Source organism: Anneissia japonica, unplaced genomic scaffold, assembly GCF_011630105.1.
Source record: "Anneissia japonica isolate Jap-2015-1 unplaced genomic scaffold, ASM1163010v1 scaffold9_len2422644_cov172, whole genome shotgun sequence".
In the NCBI taxonomy this organism is placed as follows: domain Eukaryota; kingdom Metazoa; phylum Echinodermata; class Crinoidea; order Comatulida; family Comatulidae; genus Anneissia; species Anneissia japonica.
In genome coordinates this window covers 1,771,638-1,785,326 of record NW_022758107.1, presented here as the reverse complement: position 1 = coordinate 1,785,326, position 13,689 = coordinate 1,771,638, and the positions used below count along the sequence as shown (strand labels likewise).

General features: G+C 33.9%; 1 protein-coding gene across 2 annotated transcripts in view; it reads left to right on the top strand.

The window, feature by feature from the left end:
- Positions 1-13,265, top strand: part of LOC117125064 (proline-serine-threonine phosphatase-interacting protein 1-like) — a 31,674-nt gene extending 18,409 nt beyond the window's left edge. Inside the window, exons 8-12 of one of the 2 annotated variants that reach the window (XM_033271435.1) lie at positions 1,220-1,318; positions 1,685-1,781; positions 4,042-4,176; positions 8,626-8,699; positions 9,911-13,263. In XM_033271435.1, the coding sequence (XP_033127326.1) occupies positions 1,220-1,318; positions 1,685-1,781; positions 4,042-4,176; positions 8,626-8,699; positions 9,911-10,063 (558 nt within the window). In that variant the 3' untranslated portion in view covers positions 10,064-13,263. Of the gene's footprint in view, positions 1-1,219; positions 1,319-1,684; positions 1,782-4,041; positions 4,177-8,625; positions 8,700-9,910 lie in introns of both variants that reach the window. The other variant, XM_033271436.1, reaches the window with a different exon arrangement.
- The last annotated feature ends 424 nt before the right edge of the window (positions 13,266-13,689 follow it).

Sequence of the window (13,689 nt, the reverse complement as noted above, 5' to 3'; positions counted from 1 at the left end):
ATATAATATAATACAGTATATATAAATAAATATATACATATATATATATACAAATAAATAAATAAATAAATAAATTTATATACATATACATATATATATACACATATACATATAAACATACATACATCAACATCTGACGTCTGCCAAGAAGTTATTTAGCCTTTCTCAAACAAAGCTGCATGTTTAACTACAGTAACAAACAAGACAAATGATATACGTAATTATAATGCGCCTTTGGAAAAATATATCTCTTCACAATGAAATGCTTCTATGCAACAAATTCCATTCACTCACCAAACTGTCTACTTATAACATAAACTTCTAAATAAATATCTTCATAATTACAGTACAAAATATTTCAAAAGATTACATACACAACAAAACTTACACCAACCATATTTCCTTTAATATCACTGTACAACAACATCACACCTTTCCTAACTGTTATGTGAACATAACAAAAAAGGTCTATGATGCATATAACTACTATAACTTTAAATGTTTTACTTTATGCTCAATACACATTACAACACTCCACACAACCTCCACCCACCGACAGCACTTAAACATTGCCAGCTATTGCCAAGTGGGCTATTGCATCATTAATGCTCTTATTTATACATGTAGTGATAAATAATAGTCAAAATTTTAATTTTATTTAGGTCTTAGGGCTGAAGTGAACCATGCATTGGGTTAGCCCCTACACTTCCAAAAGATGCCATGAGTTTTATAAGGTGCACATAAGCTATCATGAGCACACCTTCATTGAAAAGTCCCTTCATATATTTTTTATACATGTAGTGATAAATAATAGTAAAAATTAAAATTTTATTTAGGACTTAGGGCTGAAGTGAACAATAGCATTGGGTTGGCCCCTACTCTTCCAAAAGATGCAATGAGTTTTTTTAAGGTGCACATAAGCTATCATGAGCACACCTCTATTTTAATTCTTTATCCAAGAAGACTTAGTTCTACCAGGGAGTTGTTATAGTGACTGTAGTCACTATAACAACTCTCTGGTTTTACCAACCTAACCCTGGTAGAGGAGCAGATCGAATTTGTGCAGTAGTTGGCTGTAGTTAGCAGTGCACCTGTCTTACCACTCAGCCACTCGCTTCGCCACTGAGATGTGCCCTACTCACTGATGCTATAGGAATGTCTCTAAATTTAAATGCCTCTCTGGTTAAATTTTATTATTTAATTCTTGTGTATTAAACAGAAAGCACAAAACCTGGAACAAGACAGAATCAAGTACTTGCGTAACAGTGTGTGGGTGTATACAAACATCGGATCCATTCAATGTTGCACAGATGATAAGGTAGGATTAGCAGTGACATATCCACCCAATTTGAAATATTCTAAGTAGTTAAATATTACTCCAGGGTACTGAAAATTTTTGGGAGGGGTAAGATTTATGGGTGCAAAACAGTGGTCGTATTAGCAGGACGTCGGCAGGAAAGTTACCCCCTCTATCCTTGTTGGACAAGCGCAAATTCATCAGACTAATCATATTAATTTGCTGACCCAAAAAAAGTTAGTTATTCACAATCACTATTATTCTGTGTAAAAGCACAGATTTTGCTATATTCATTTCTGCAAAAATATTATTGTCTTCCCTTTATATGCAAATTGACTTCTAAATCTAATACTATATATATTTTTTTAACTGCCAATTGTCTTTCAGCTTTATGAAAAGGTGCGTGAAATGCTCGAAAAGTGTAGTGATGTGGAAGATAATGACCTTTTCATCAGGTCAAAGAGGACTGGCTCAGCTAGACCAGGTAAGATATAGAAAAACTTCTTTTTCTATAATGTGCTGCACAAAGCTGCTTTCTGCCAATAATGGTGATACCAAATCTTTTTATTATTATTTTTGGTCTGTTGTAAAATTTGCTGTTACAAATTTCAGAGAAAAACATTTATTTATTTTTATTATTTTATTTTATTACATTTAACTCTCTCAATAATAAATCAATATTTCTTCCTCTTTACTACATAAATATAATACATTTATTAGGCCTAAAAAAAAATTTTTTTTTGCCCTCCTCACCCGCCTCTAACTCACTGAAAAAAACAGGGGCAGCAAAACAAAAAAACTTGCAGAAAAGGGGTTTTTTTTAGCTTTTTTCTTTACAAGTTAAAAGAAATGTGAGTGAATTGTTCTTTAATTTTTGCCAGATGCCCTACAAAGTTGTCTAAAGTTGTTGTCTGATGCAAGATATTGCCATTCTAGGCCTACATTCATTGCAAAATGTGAACTGTGGGTTATTTATTCCATCTGATGAGCAATCTTTTATCATTTTAAAAAAAGAAGGGCAAACAAACAATTATTTTTTTAGGCCTTATGCTGATTACAGAACTTAGCAGTACAACATTATATTCTTTATTATACGGTTATTCTTTGTTATGTGGGGACCACTCAATCTAGGTTCGGGTGCCCATGTGTGTCACCATGCTTCAGAAAAAGGCAATAAACAAGGTTTGGAACGCAGAGAAAATGCACCCCTTTTCATGTAATATATTAAAATCTTACCTTTTAAGTAAGCATTTTTAGAATAAAAAGTAAAGCTGAACACGAAAGGGCAAAAAAAAAACCTCTTTCTTAACACTCTGGCCTCTATCCTTTAATAACAGACAACACACGTTATTCCTTGAATATGTATAGGCCTAGACCTAAACATATGATAGCAAAACAGTAACTCCAAATAAGGACGCTGTCTGACACACACGGCGACGCACACCCTAAACACGTTCTTAATTTCCTCAAATATGATACCCTTTACAAATTTGAGCATTTTTCAGAGCCTAAAAATGTAACATACGTTATGTGCCTGTTCGGGGAAAAACAACCCTTTTTACGTGATTTTGGTCACACATGCGTCCCCAAGGTCAACGTGTGCCTCACACACTATTTTAAATTTTCCTTCACTTAAGCCCTGTCCAAAAAAATCTAATTTCATTTGACAAAAAACATGTGATATGCCTAAATATGGTCATGATGACATCACAACATGATCATAATTATATAGGCATATCATGAATATATGGGCATGCAACAGGTTTTTTGTCAAATGAAAATTGATAGTTTGGCCAGAGCTTTAGAAGGTTTTGGCAGAACCATTTGTGGCAAAGACAAGCCAAACCAGTTACTCGTTGCAAATTGTGTTTCAGAGAAAATGGCCAAAACATGCCGGATTGTCAATTTTTTTTAAATCTATTTTATTGCACTAAGCTAAAATTTATATATATATACATCATGCTATGCTGTTATTTTCCCCATTTTCAATGTTAAAACAACTATTTTTAAGGATTTGATGATAGTTTCTGCATAAGAAATGCCCGAAATCATAAACTTTGAAGGCTGATTTCTCATATATTGTCTTTAAACAGCTGTATGTGTAAATTCTTGTAACTTCATAAGGAAATGTTGGATTTTAATGATTTTTTAACCATTTTATAGCTCTTATTGTACTCTTTAACCCTGTATTAATAACTCAAAATCGATTTTTGCGACAAGTGACTGGTTTGGCTTGTCTTTGCCACATTTTGCTAATATAAGAAAAACAAATTAAATATCCCATGTGGTTATGTTTATTAAATATCACAGGTGTTCATTAGATATCATGTGTTTATGTTTATTAAATATCACATGTATTTATGTTTATTAAATGTCACATGTGTTTATGTTTATTTAATATCACAGGTGTTTATGTTCATTAGATATCATGTGTTTATGTTTATTAAATATCACATGTATTTAAGTTTATTAAATTTCACATGTGTTTATGTTTATTTAATATCACAGGTGTTTATGTTTATTAAATATCACAGGTGTTTATGTTTATTAAATACCACAGGTTTTTATGTTAATTAAGTATCACAGGTGTTTGTGTTTATTAAATATCACAGGTGTTTCTGTTTAACTATCTCAGGTGTTTAAGTTTATTAAATATTATGTGCTTATGTACATTTTATATCACATGTGTTTATGTTCATTTGCATCCTCTGATACAATGTCATTTATTTTAAATATTCTTTTAGCTCCGATCGTATATGAATGTTACTATCGTGAACGGCAAAGACATTCAAACGGAAACCGAATGCAGAATCGGCCAGTAGCACAGGTTCCAGTCCCAGTGCAGAGAGGTCAGATGTCACGCAATGGATCTGTAGACGGTAATTATAGATTTTCTCCTGTTATTATGATAGACCGATTCCACAACTGTGGTCATGCTTACGTGTATTTGGTATTGAAAGTAAGCATCAACTGAAATTTGCTGCATATTTTTAATAACATTAATAAAAATAATAATAATAATAAAAATAATAATAATAATAATAATAATAAAAATAATAAAAATAAATACTAAAGCAGTCTCTCCATGGACTGCATACCACCACCATGTGCCTTCTGAATACCAATCTATACTCAGACTGTATATGATGGGTGATTTTATTATTTTCCACCCTTTGACGTGCCTGAATACCGAACATAATACTCAGGACATATATGAATGGCTATTGCATTATTTTCTTTTATGCTCAAGGATAGAAAAAACTTAAGTGATTATATCCTTTGATTTTTCCTTTCTAAAATTCAATCATTCTTTCTTAAATTATTATGTACAATTCTACTACATTTTATGATGATCTATTCCTTATTTTTTGCACAATCTTTCTAACAGACAGACAGAGAGACAAGGGTGAATATATAACCTCCCTGGTGGAGGTGAAAATAAAATATACTAGTACTAAATTTTTTAAAATTATATAAAAAATGGAGAATAATGGAAGATTTTAATTAAATTTATGTCTGAGGTGCCATAATCATAAATTTGTTCACCTCAGCCGCAACCATGTTGAGGCTGACGTCCAGACTGTCCATCTGTGGAAGTCCCTAACTAGGCCCCCTCTATTTCAAATTCCTGGATCCGCCACTTAGCTTATGTAAAGCATCTTGCTTGTATGTTCGTCTTGTGGAGGATAGCCACTTAGTAAAATGATTATGTTCACTATTATCCCTGAGCCTAAAAATTAAACGACACTTATGCCACTTTTACGTGCACCAGCAAGAGTAATTGCCTACTTTAATAGCAGATTGCAGCAATTATTTTAAGTTTCAAAGGTGTTCCTGAATTAAAATGTGTTTAGCTTTTCATTAATATTTGTATGCTATTTGAAGATTATGCTATTTTGTATTTTGGCTATTTCAGTTGTGAAAGTTTTTTGTTCCAAGTTAAGTACTTCACTAGCTGTGTCTAAAAAACAATATCTTGCTAAGCAGTTTTAAATAGCGACATTTGGAGTTTGACCGCGCTTTGAGATGTTTTGCAGGAATAGAAAAAATATTTTTGTGCCTCCGATCAAGTAAATTGTCTTGATCAAATTCTCCAGGACCAAATGTTATCGTTACACTATTAGATTTACATTTTTTTTTTTTTTAAGTAATAGAACACCCTGAAATAGGATAGGCCTGAAACTACAGTCCCTATATGTGGCAAAGACAAGCCAAACCAGTCACTCGTCGCAAAAATCAATTTTGAGTTATTAATACAGTGTTAGAGAGTAAAATAATAGCTATAAAATGGTAAAAAAATCATTCAAATCCGACATATCCTTATGAAGTTACAAGCGTTCAACCACACAGCTGTTGAAAGAACAATATATGATAAATCAGCCTTTAAAGTTTATGATTTTAGGCATTTCTCATGCAGAAACTATCTTTAAATCCTTAAAAGTGTTGTTTTAACATTGAAAATGGGGAAAATAACAGCATAGAATGATGTGTAGATATATAAAGGTTAGTTTAGTAAAATAAAATAGAATTTTAAAAAATTGCCATTCCAGCATGTTTTGGCCATTTTCTCTGAAACATGATTTGCGACGAGTGACTGGTTTGGCTTGTCTTTGCCACACATATATGAAGACCCTAGGCCTAAGGGCTCATAGCTCATAGGCACCACAATAGAACGATGGCAAGCTTAATAAACAAAAAATATTCAAAGTAACAACAGAATAAATACTAACCAAGTGTATATTTAAATAGATTTAATAAAAATAAATCAGTTTAAAGAAAGATTTATTTGGCCTTCGAAACGTAAAATAATAATGTGTATCTGATCCACGCGATCACGCACGGGTAGGTCGAGCAAAACCATACTGTGGCACGAAAAATGTCCAAACAAGCGCCCTCTATGTAATACAATCCAAGTAAATTTCGAGAAAAATAAAAGAAAAATATTTCGTTTATGGTTGGCCTAAAACCGTAAATGAGCCGAAAATGTCTAGCTATGTACCGCTTTTGAAGCGATGGCTATACCTAAGCCTGTTTTTATTTATTGTCCAATATACCGTAAGTAATGAATACAATTTTTGATTCAAGCAACCACTAGTTGTACAGTAGTAAAAAATAGGTTAGGCCTAGATCTGGTCGTGGCTTGACAGCTCAGCGCGAGAAATCCGATGTTGGGTGCATGTATCGTCGTTGCGCTCGGTTCTCAAAAGTATACCTTCTATTTTACTGATCTTACACATACATATACTGTAATATGGCCTGATTTTGATAAAAATACTTGTCTGTTTTAAATTTTATGTTCTAAATGTTAATTTTGGAGGGTATTCCTCCAATTTGTACTTGTACAAAATTTTTTTTTTTTAAATGCCAACCCGATGTTTTGGAAAATTTTGGTCGGTTGCAGAGGCAACCCAAAATTTTTTTTTTTTTTTGGCCTTATAGCAAAACAGTACTAGTACATTTGGTGATTTAGATCAAAAAAAAATATTAAATTTAATTAGCCATTAATTTGAGATGTATAACAATTTCTTTATTTTTTTCTAAAATGCCTCCAACCGCCGGTCTTGTGGTCGCGCACATTTTTCCAGCCCTGATGTTTTGTGTGGAGCGTTATACAAAAGCAAAATTATTATTATTGTTGGCTAAATGCTCAGTTACAACAACTGTTGGAAGAACAAAGTCTACTCCAGTTTGAGTATATTATAGCCAGGGATATAACTAGCATAGCTTCAGTTTAAATATAATGGAGCAATTTTATTAGATTTCATCAGCAGATTAACAGTGAATTAAATTAAATTCACTGCTCTATATGTGGCAAAGACAAGCCAAACCAGTCACTCGTCGCAAAAATCGATTTTGAGTTATTAATACAGTGTTAGAGAGTAAAATAATAGCTATAAAATGGTAAAAAAATCTTTCAAATCGGACATTTCTTTATGAAGTTACAAGCACTTAAACATACAGCTGTTTAAAGAACAATATATGAGAAATCAGCCTTCAAAGTTTATGATTTCAGGCATTTCTCATGCATAAACTATAATCAAATCCTTTAAAATGTTGTTTTAACATTGGAAATGGGGAAAATAACAACATAGAATGATGTATAGATGTGTAAAGATTAGTTTAGTGCAATAAAATAGATTTTTAAAATTTGACATTCCAGCATGTTTTGGCCATTTTCTCTGAAACACAATTTGTGACGAATGACTGGTTTGGCTTGTCTTTGCCACATATGTAGCCAGAGCAGGTCACCCAAAACAGGTGTGATTCAGTCAGATTGTTTGCTATGTAATTAAATGGTGTTTTTTAAGCCATTGTAACTGTGTTTGGGAAATTAAATAAAACAAAAGAATTTCACATGTCTAATCTGGATGAATGTGTATTTGAGCAATGCTCTGAATTTAAATGGCGAATATAAGTCTTGAAGTGGAGGGGTATTGAGAGGCTCAATGATTAAGTGAGGGGTACCAACTGGCAAAATTAGGGGCGGATTGCTGTAAAACGATCTTAACTTGTGTCTTAACTCCTCGAATAAAGCCGGCTTTATCGCTTAGACGGTCTTACTAAAATCACTCTGCTAAGACCATTGCTATAAAAACGGTCTTCGCTTAGAGCGCTTTGAGTATTGAAACGCAAACAAGTACTCTGTGGTGGCATAAAATTGCGGGCGCTGTTACGCTTGCTCAAAACATGCATATTTATCAAAATAAACGTAAATACATGTAGACCAATTTTTACCGACGCTGAGAAGCTTGCGGAATATTTGTCATTCAATTCTTAGTCTTTGACAATGTAGGCCTAGTTCAATTACCTGTAACGCCATGAGGAAAATGATTTAAGATCATTTTAAGCCTCCTCCGAATAGGCTTTAAAATTTAAGATGGCTAACTGATTAGTCCGCGATATAGCAATGGTCTATAATCATAGACCAGTAGGGACGTCATGATTAAAGCCGGCTAAGCGTTAACACCATATAAAGACCACTTATAGCAATCCGCCCTAGGTGAGGTAAACTACTTTATATAGTACAGTATTTTTTTGCTTCAGAATTTTTCCAGGGGGAGGAACTGGGGGCACAAACATATTTGTGGTGTACGAGCACACCCACCGAATAGATCAAAATCTCTTTGAGAAGTAATTAAATGCAATGTAGCAGTGGCACTACTAATAATTCACTACTGTACTAATCCATAAACCATTAAGAGTTAGTTGTTAACACTACTACCATGTGATGCATTTTCAGTTGTTTGATTGGTTACAATTAATAACACTTAACATATTTGCAAAGAAAATAACCAATAGCAATTCTTGCATTCCTGTGATGATTGCAGATCCGATGTATGCGTCTGTTAATCCAAACATGGCATGCGAATATCTGGTTGCTAAACGTGACTACCAAGCAAAGGTAGGTTGATAATAGAATGTTCATTAACCAATTCAATAACATTAATCCATGCACTCTTGTGATTTTGTTTTTCGGTAGAGGGGTTGTAGTTGGATGGATGGATTTATTTGGTGTAAACACCAAGGATAACCCATGAAAGTCTGAAGAAGACTTATTTCCAGTGGGGTCACTCTGGTGGTGATTGGGCAGTACACCGGCTTAAACATCTCATCCAAAAGACGGTGCGCTATCGAAACTTGCATTCAGCCCTCCTGCTGAAACACAAGGAGAGCAGCGATGGGAATTTCCACGGTTCAGCGCACACACAGTGGCTACCACCAGTTCAGCCGACTGAGCTCAGCTGCTCTCTCAGCCTTGAGGAGTGGGAAAGGGGGAGGGTTTAAACCCACACAGTACTTATATCCTTGTGAAGTTGATTACGTCATGTACTGTAGGCAGTGTAAAGCAGCTTACTGTACATCGAGTATGCCGGTGGTTACATATTGTGTAGGCCCCCCCCCCCCTGGTTGTGTAATGTCATGTACTGCACGGCCGTGGCTTACTTTATGTACTTCGATTGCTTTATAGAATTCAGTTGAATGTGTCATTTATGGGAGTAGTTCTTGTTGAGTATGCCATTTTCTTAGTTGATTTCTATAGCGTAAGCAAGCCTGTCAGTGGCTTCATGTACGCCAGTCACTTCCATTATGTAGGCCAGTAAATTATGTTATGTACACCAGGCGCTTCATGTATGCCAGTCACGACCATCATGTAGACCAGTGAATTACATCATGTACACCAGTCGTTTCATGTACACCTGTTGCTTCCATCATGTACGCCAGTGACTTCATATACGTCAGTCGCTTCATGTACGCCGATCACTTCATGTACGTCTGTCGCTTCGATCATGTACGTCAGTGACTTTGTGTACGCCAGACGCTTCAAGTACGCTAGTCGCTTCATGTTCGCCTGTCATTTCCATCATGTACGCCAGTGACTTCATATACGTCAGTCACTTCATGTACGCCCGTCACTTCATGTAAACCGGTCACTTTCATCATGTAAGCCAGTCGCTTCATGTAAGACTGGTTGATTACCTCAAGTATTTTATGTACGCCCATTGTTTCCATCCAGTAGGCAAGTGGATCATGTACGCTAGTTGTTTATGTAAAGCTAGTTGATTACAACATGTACACCATCAATAACAATCCTCATCTTTATTACCTTTTCAGGGTCCCGGCGAACTCAGTCTTTGCGCAGGTGAAACTCTGATGGTTCTTGAGCGGGATAATGGAAAATATATCCTGGTATCAAATGATAGCGGGACTAAAGGTTATATTCCTGTTGACCTGACGTGTGACTCTTCCATCGGTACAAACCTTTGAGTATGACTTGTATTGTACAGTAGAACCCCTTCATTTGGGACACCCCTATTAAGGGGACACTTTTTCATCCACAAACTGAAGGAAAGTATATCTTTTATCACTGGACAACCCATATTAAAGGGGACATCCCTATTAATGGGGCACCCCAATTAAGGGGATGCTTTTTTGGCTCCTAAAGGTGTCCCCTTAATATAGGGGTTCTACTGTGTTCACTTTATTACTTCAAGTTCAAGTCAATTAAAACAACACAAGATATTCAGTAATATTTCACAGCTGTAAGGTTTTGTTTTGCTCATTTTTTTTTTTTTTATAAAATCAGAGTTGGACCCTTTTTTCATTTTTGTATTTTCACCATTGTGTAAGTAGTTAATCCAGTGACTTATTTAATTGTGCTTTTATAAGGGTTCTACTGTGTTCACTTTATTACTTCAAGTTCAAGTCAATTAAAACAACACAAGATATTAATGAATGTTTGGGAGGTTTCTCACGCATACGGTTAGTGTGACTAATACGTCATCATTTTGACGTCATACGCCAGTTGCTATCCGCAAAATGTGTGGACAACACGCATATCTTGCTCACTACACGTAAGTGAAAAACGTGTAAGGAAATTTTGGATTTCTATTTACGATCTTCGTTTTTTTCACATTTTATGCAAGTGTAAAAAATAAATGTATCTTTGAATACATACATGCATTTTTGTGACATTTTAAGACAGCAAATTACGATAGGATGCGTCTCATTTTGGGGTATCAAAACGTTGGTGCTTTGAGAAGAAAACAGCGTATAGGCCTTGGCTCTAAGGGCCTACGCTTTAATTGCGCTGTGATTGCGAAAAACACAGAATGGCTACAAACCGTAATGGATAAATAAACGTATGTGTGCACGTATTCGTTCGTGTGCGAAACCTCTCTATTGACCTGAAACTGATTTCTAAGCATGTGAAAAAATGGGATTTTACCTAAACCTGAAAAACAAATAATATAGCATTTTGCTTCTGTATTTCTTCAAAGATGTTAGGAATGATAAAATAGAAGAAATTTTAACTCTAGAACCCCCTTTTTAAGTTGCCTATTGTAATTATGATTAAATTATTAGAATTCTAATGGTTTTGTTGTGTATTATTACATAAGATTAGATTTATCAAGTTTGTTGATAGCAATCAGTCATATTTCCATCTAAATTATTTAACCACTCCAAAGCAGGCTGTAGGAGGAAGTAAAGCATCCAGTCACAAAACGGTTAAATGTCTATCTGTTACCATCTAAATGCAACAAGACCAATTGAGGTTTATTTACACAGAGCTCGACAACGGCATGCGACAGCGGCAGAAATAGAACCCACTGATGTTCTTTGTGGTGATCCACACTGAACGTGACATGACTACGCGTTTGAACAACTTGTCTGCTCAGCATAGAATCATTTTCTATTTCTAAAAACTGTTGTGCGTCGTAAAATATTCTCATCAATCAATTACATCAATCACGGCTGTTGTTGCGCGCTGTGTAAATGGATTGCACTGCGTGTCAGAATATTTTTGTCGCTGTCGCGTGCTGCACTCTTACGCCAACTGGCTCTGGGTTTACATATTATGTTAATTATTTTTTTCTGTGATATATTTTACCATCACTCCCTGACACTAAGCTATGTGTCCCTACCAGCTGGGCCCGAGTCTCTAAAAACCAGCAGGGATCTAGGGATCATGCCCTGATGGGACACAGGGTCCTAGAAAACCTGCAAATTTAAGTCATTTTTTGGGTAGAAATGTATTATGCCCAAAAACATTATTTTTAACAATAAAGGAAAACATTTCTTTTTTTGGTCTTAAGAGATATATGGCCAGATTTGTGACTCTCTTTACAATGCATGTACAGTATAGTGGTTTGTAAACTGTACACTTGTTTAAAATAAAATACACATTCAAATTATAAAAATATGTACAGAAATTTTATAAATATTTTTAAAATATTTTATTATTTATTTTGCATTCAAACTATGTGTAGTAATTAAGAATTTGTGAATAATGCTATAAACTAGGCCTACTACTATATAATAGTTAGGACAACATTCATAAGGTATCTATAGGATTGTGGCAAAACAAGAGAGAGTTTGATAAAAAATTTTTAACCTTCAATTATTTTGATCATGATATTTGTTTCTTATTGTACAATGCTATTGTTACTTAAGTTCTTTGCTTGCAATAAGGTGTTTACATACCAATATTCATTGCCTATATGGACACTTTAAATTTGTGCTGTATAAGGCTTTGTCTACATTACCAGATTTTATGTGACCAACTGGTAATGCCCATTCTATTCTTTATTTAAACTTTATTTATACAGGAGGGTGACCCTTCCAAATTTTCCCAGACAGCCAGCTGATGTTGAGGGACACTCTATTAATAATATAAAACACATCTGAAAAAATGTTTGATTAATTGGATAAATACAATTTTTATTTGGAATACATTTTAAATAAAATATAACGAACATAATTCATGACGATAAATGTTTTTAAAGAATTTTATTTAAAATTAGTTAAATTAAAATTTTTTTTTTCTTTATTTATTGCACTGTGCTATCAAAATGTATTGTTACAAATAGCCAGGCTTAAGACAGCTTATTTAATTTACAGTTATTATTATTATTATTATTATTATTATTATTATTATTATTATTATTATTTACTTGTTTGTTGGGCACTTGATGTCGGTGCTGTACACCACCTAATAATTTTGTTAGAGTTAAGATGGTATGGTACTATACTCACTAAAACGAAATAATTACATTTTTTATTTTTACAGTATTTTTAAGTGAATCGAAAGTATACAACTGATTGAGTTGCAACTTAAATTAAAAACTAAGTCTATCTTAATGAAGTACTTTAAACGAATGTTTATATACTTATATTTGTAATTTTTTTTAAGTAGAATATTTTAATGTATTTTTGAATTGTAGGTTAAATTAATATATAGATAAAGAAGCTATTAAAATAGACATTGCAGCACTGTCTTGACCTGGATTTTTTTATTTCATCTGTGTTGCCTCTTTATATTTATAGCTACAGTATATATTTTATATACCAAAGATATATAATTCCATATTAAAACTGGAATACCCTTTTATTATCGAACCAGTCACTTTTTTTTTTTTGATACAGTAATAGTATAAAGAAGCTTAACGACGAGTTGTGTGAGACGGGGGGAAAATGTGCTGGGGCTCATGTATTTTAGTAAAGTAAATAAAAGTACAGGTAGTAGGAATTTTAAATATAAAAAGACTGTATTAAAGCATGGACCTAATAATAGGTCCATGATAGACTTTCCACAAGTCTCTAATTGATTTTTCGTAGTACTGTACTGTATTAGCACATTTCGGAAAGCGCCACCAGCGTCAGATTATGTCGAGAAACTTTTTGATGCGAATTAGAAAATCCCAGAAAAAGTATACTATGGAACGCCATGCAAATAAGTAATATGGAACGCCATTGGTGCCAAAATCGATTTATTCTTAAGCATTTTAAATGATTGAGACAAAGATTAGGGACTGAAACCCAGTCTAGGTCCATGATTAAAGGCAATGCCATTATCGTAAGAATGATTATACAGTATTGTGATTATGAGAGAG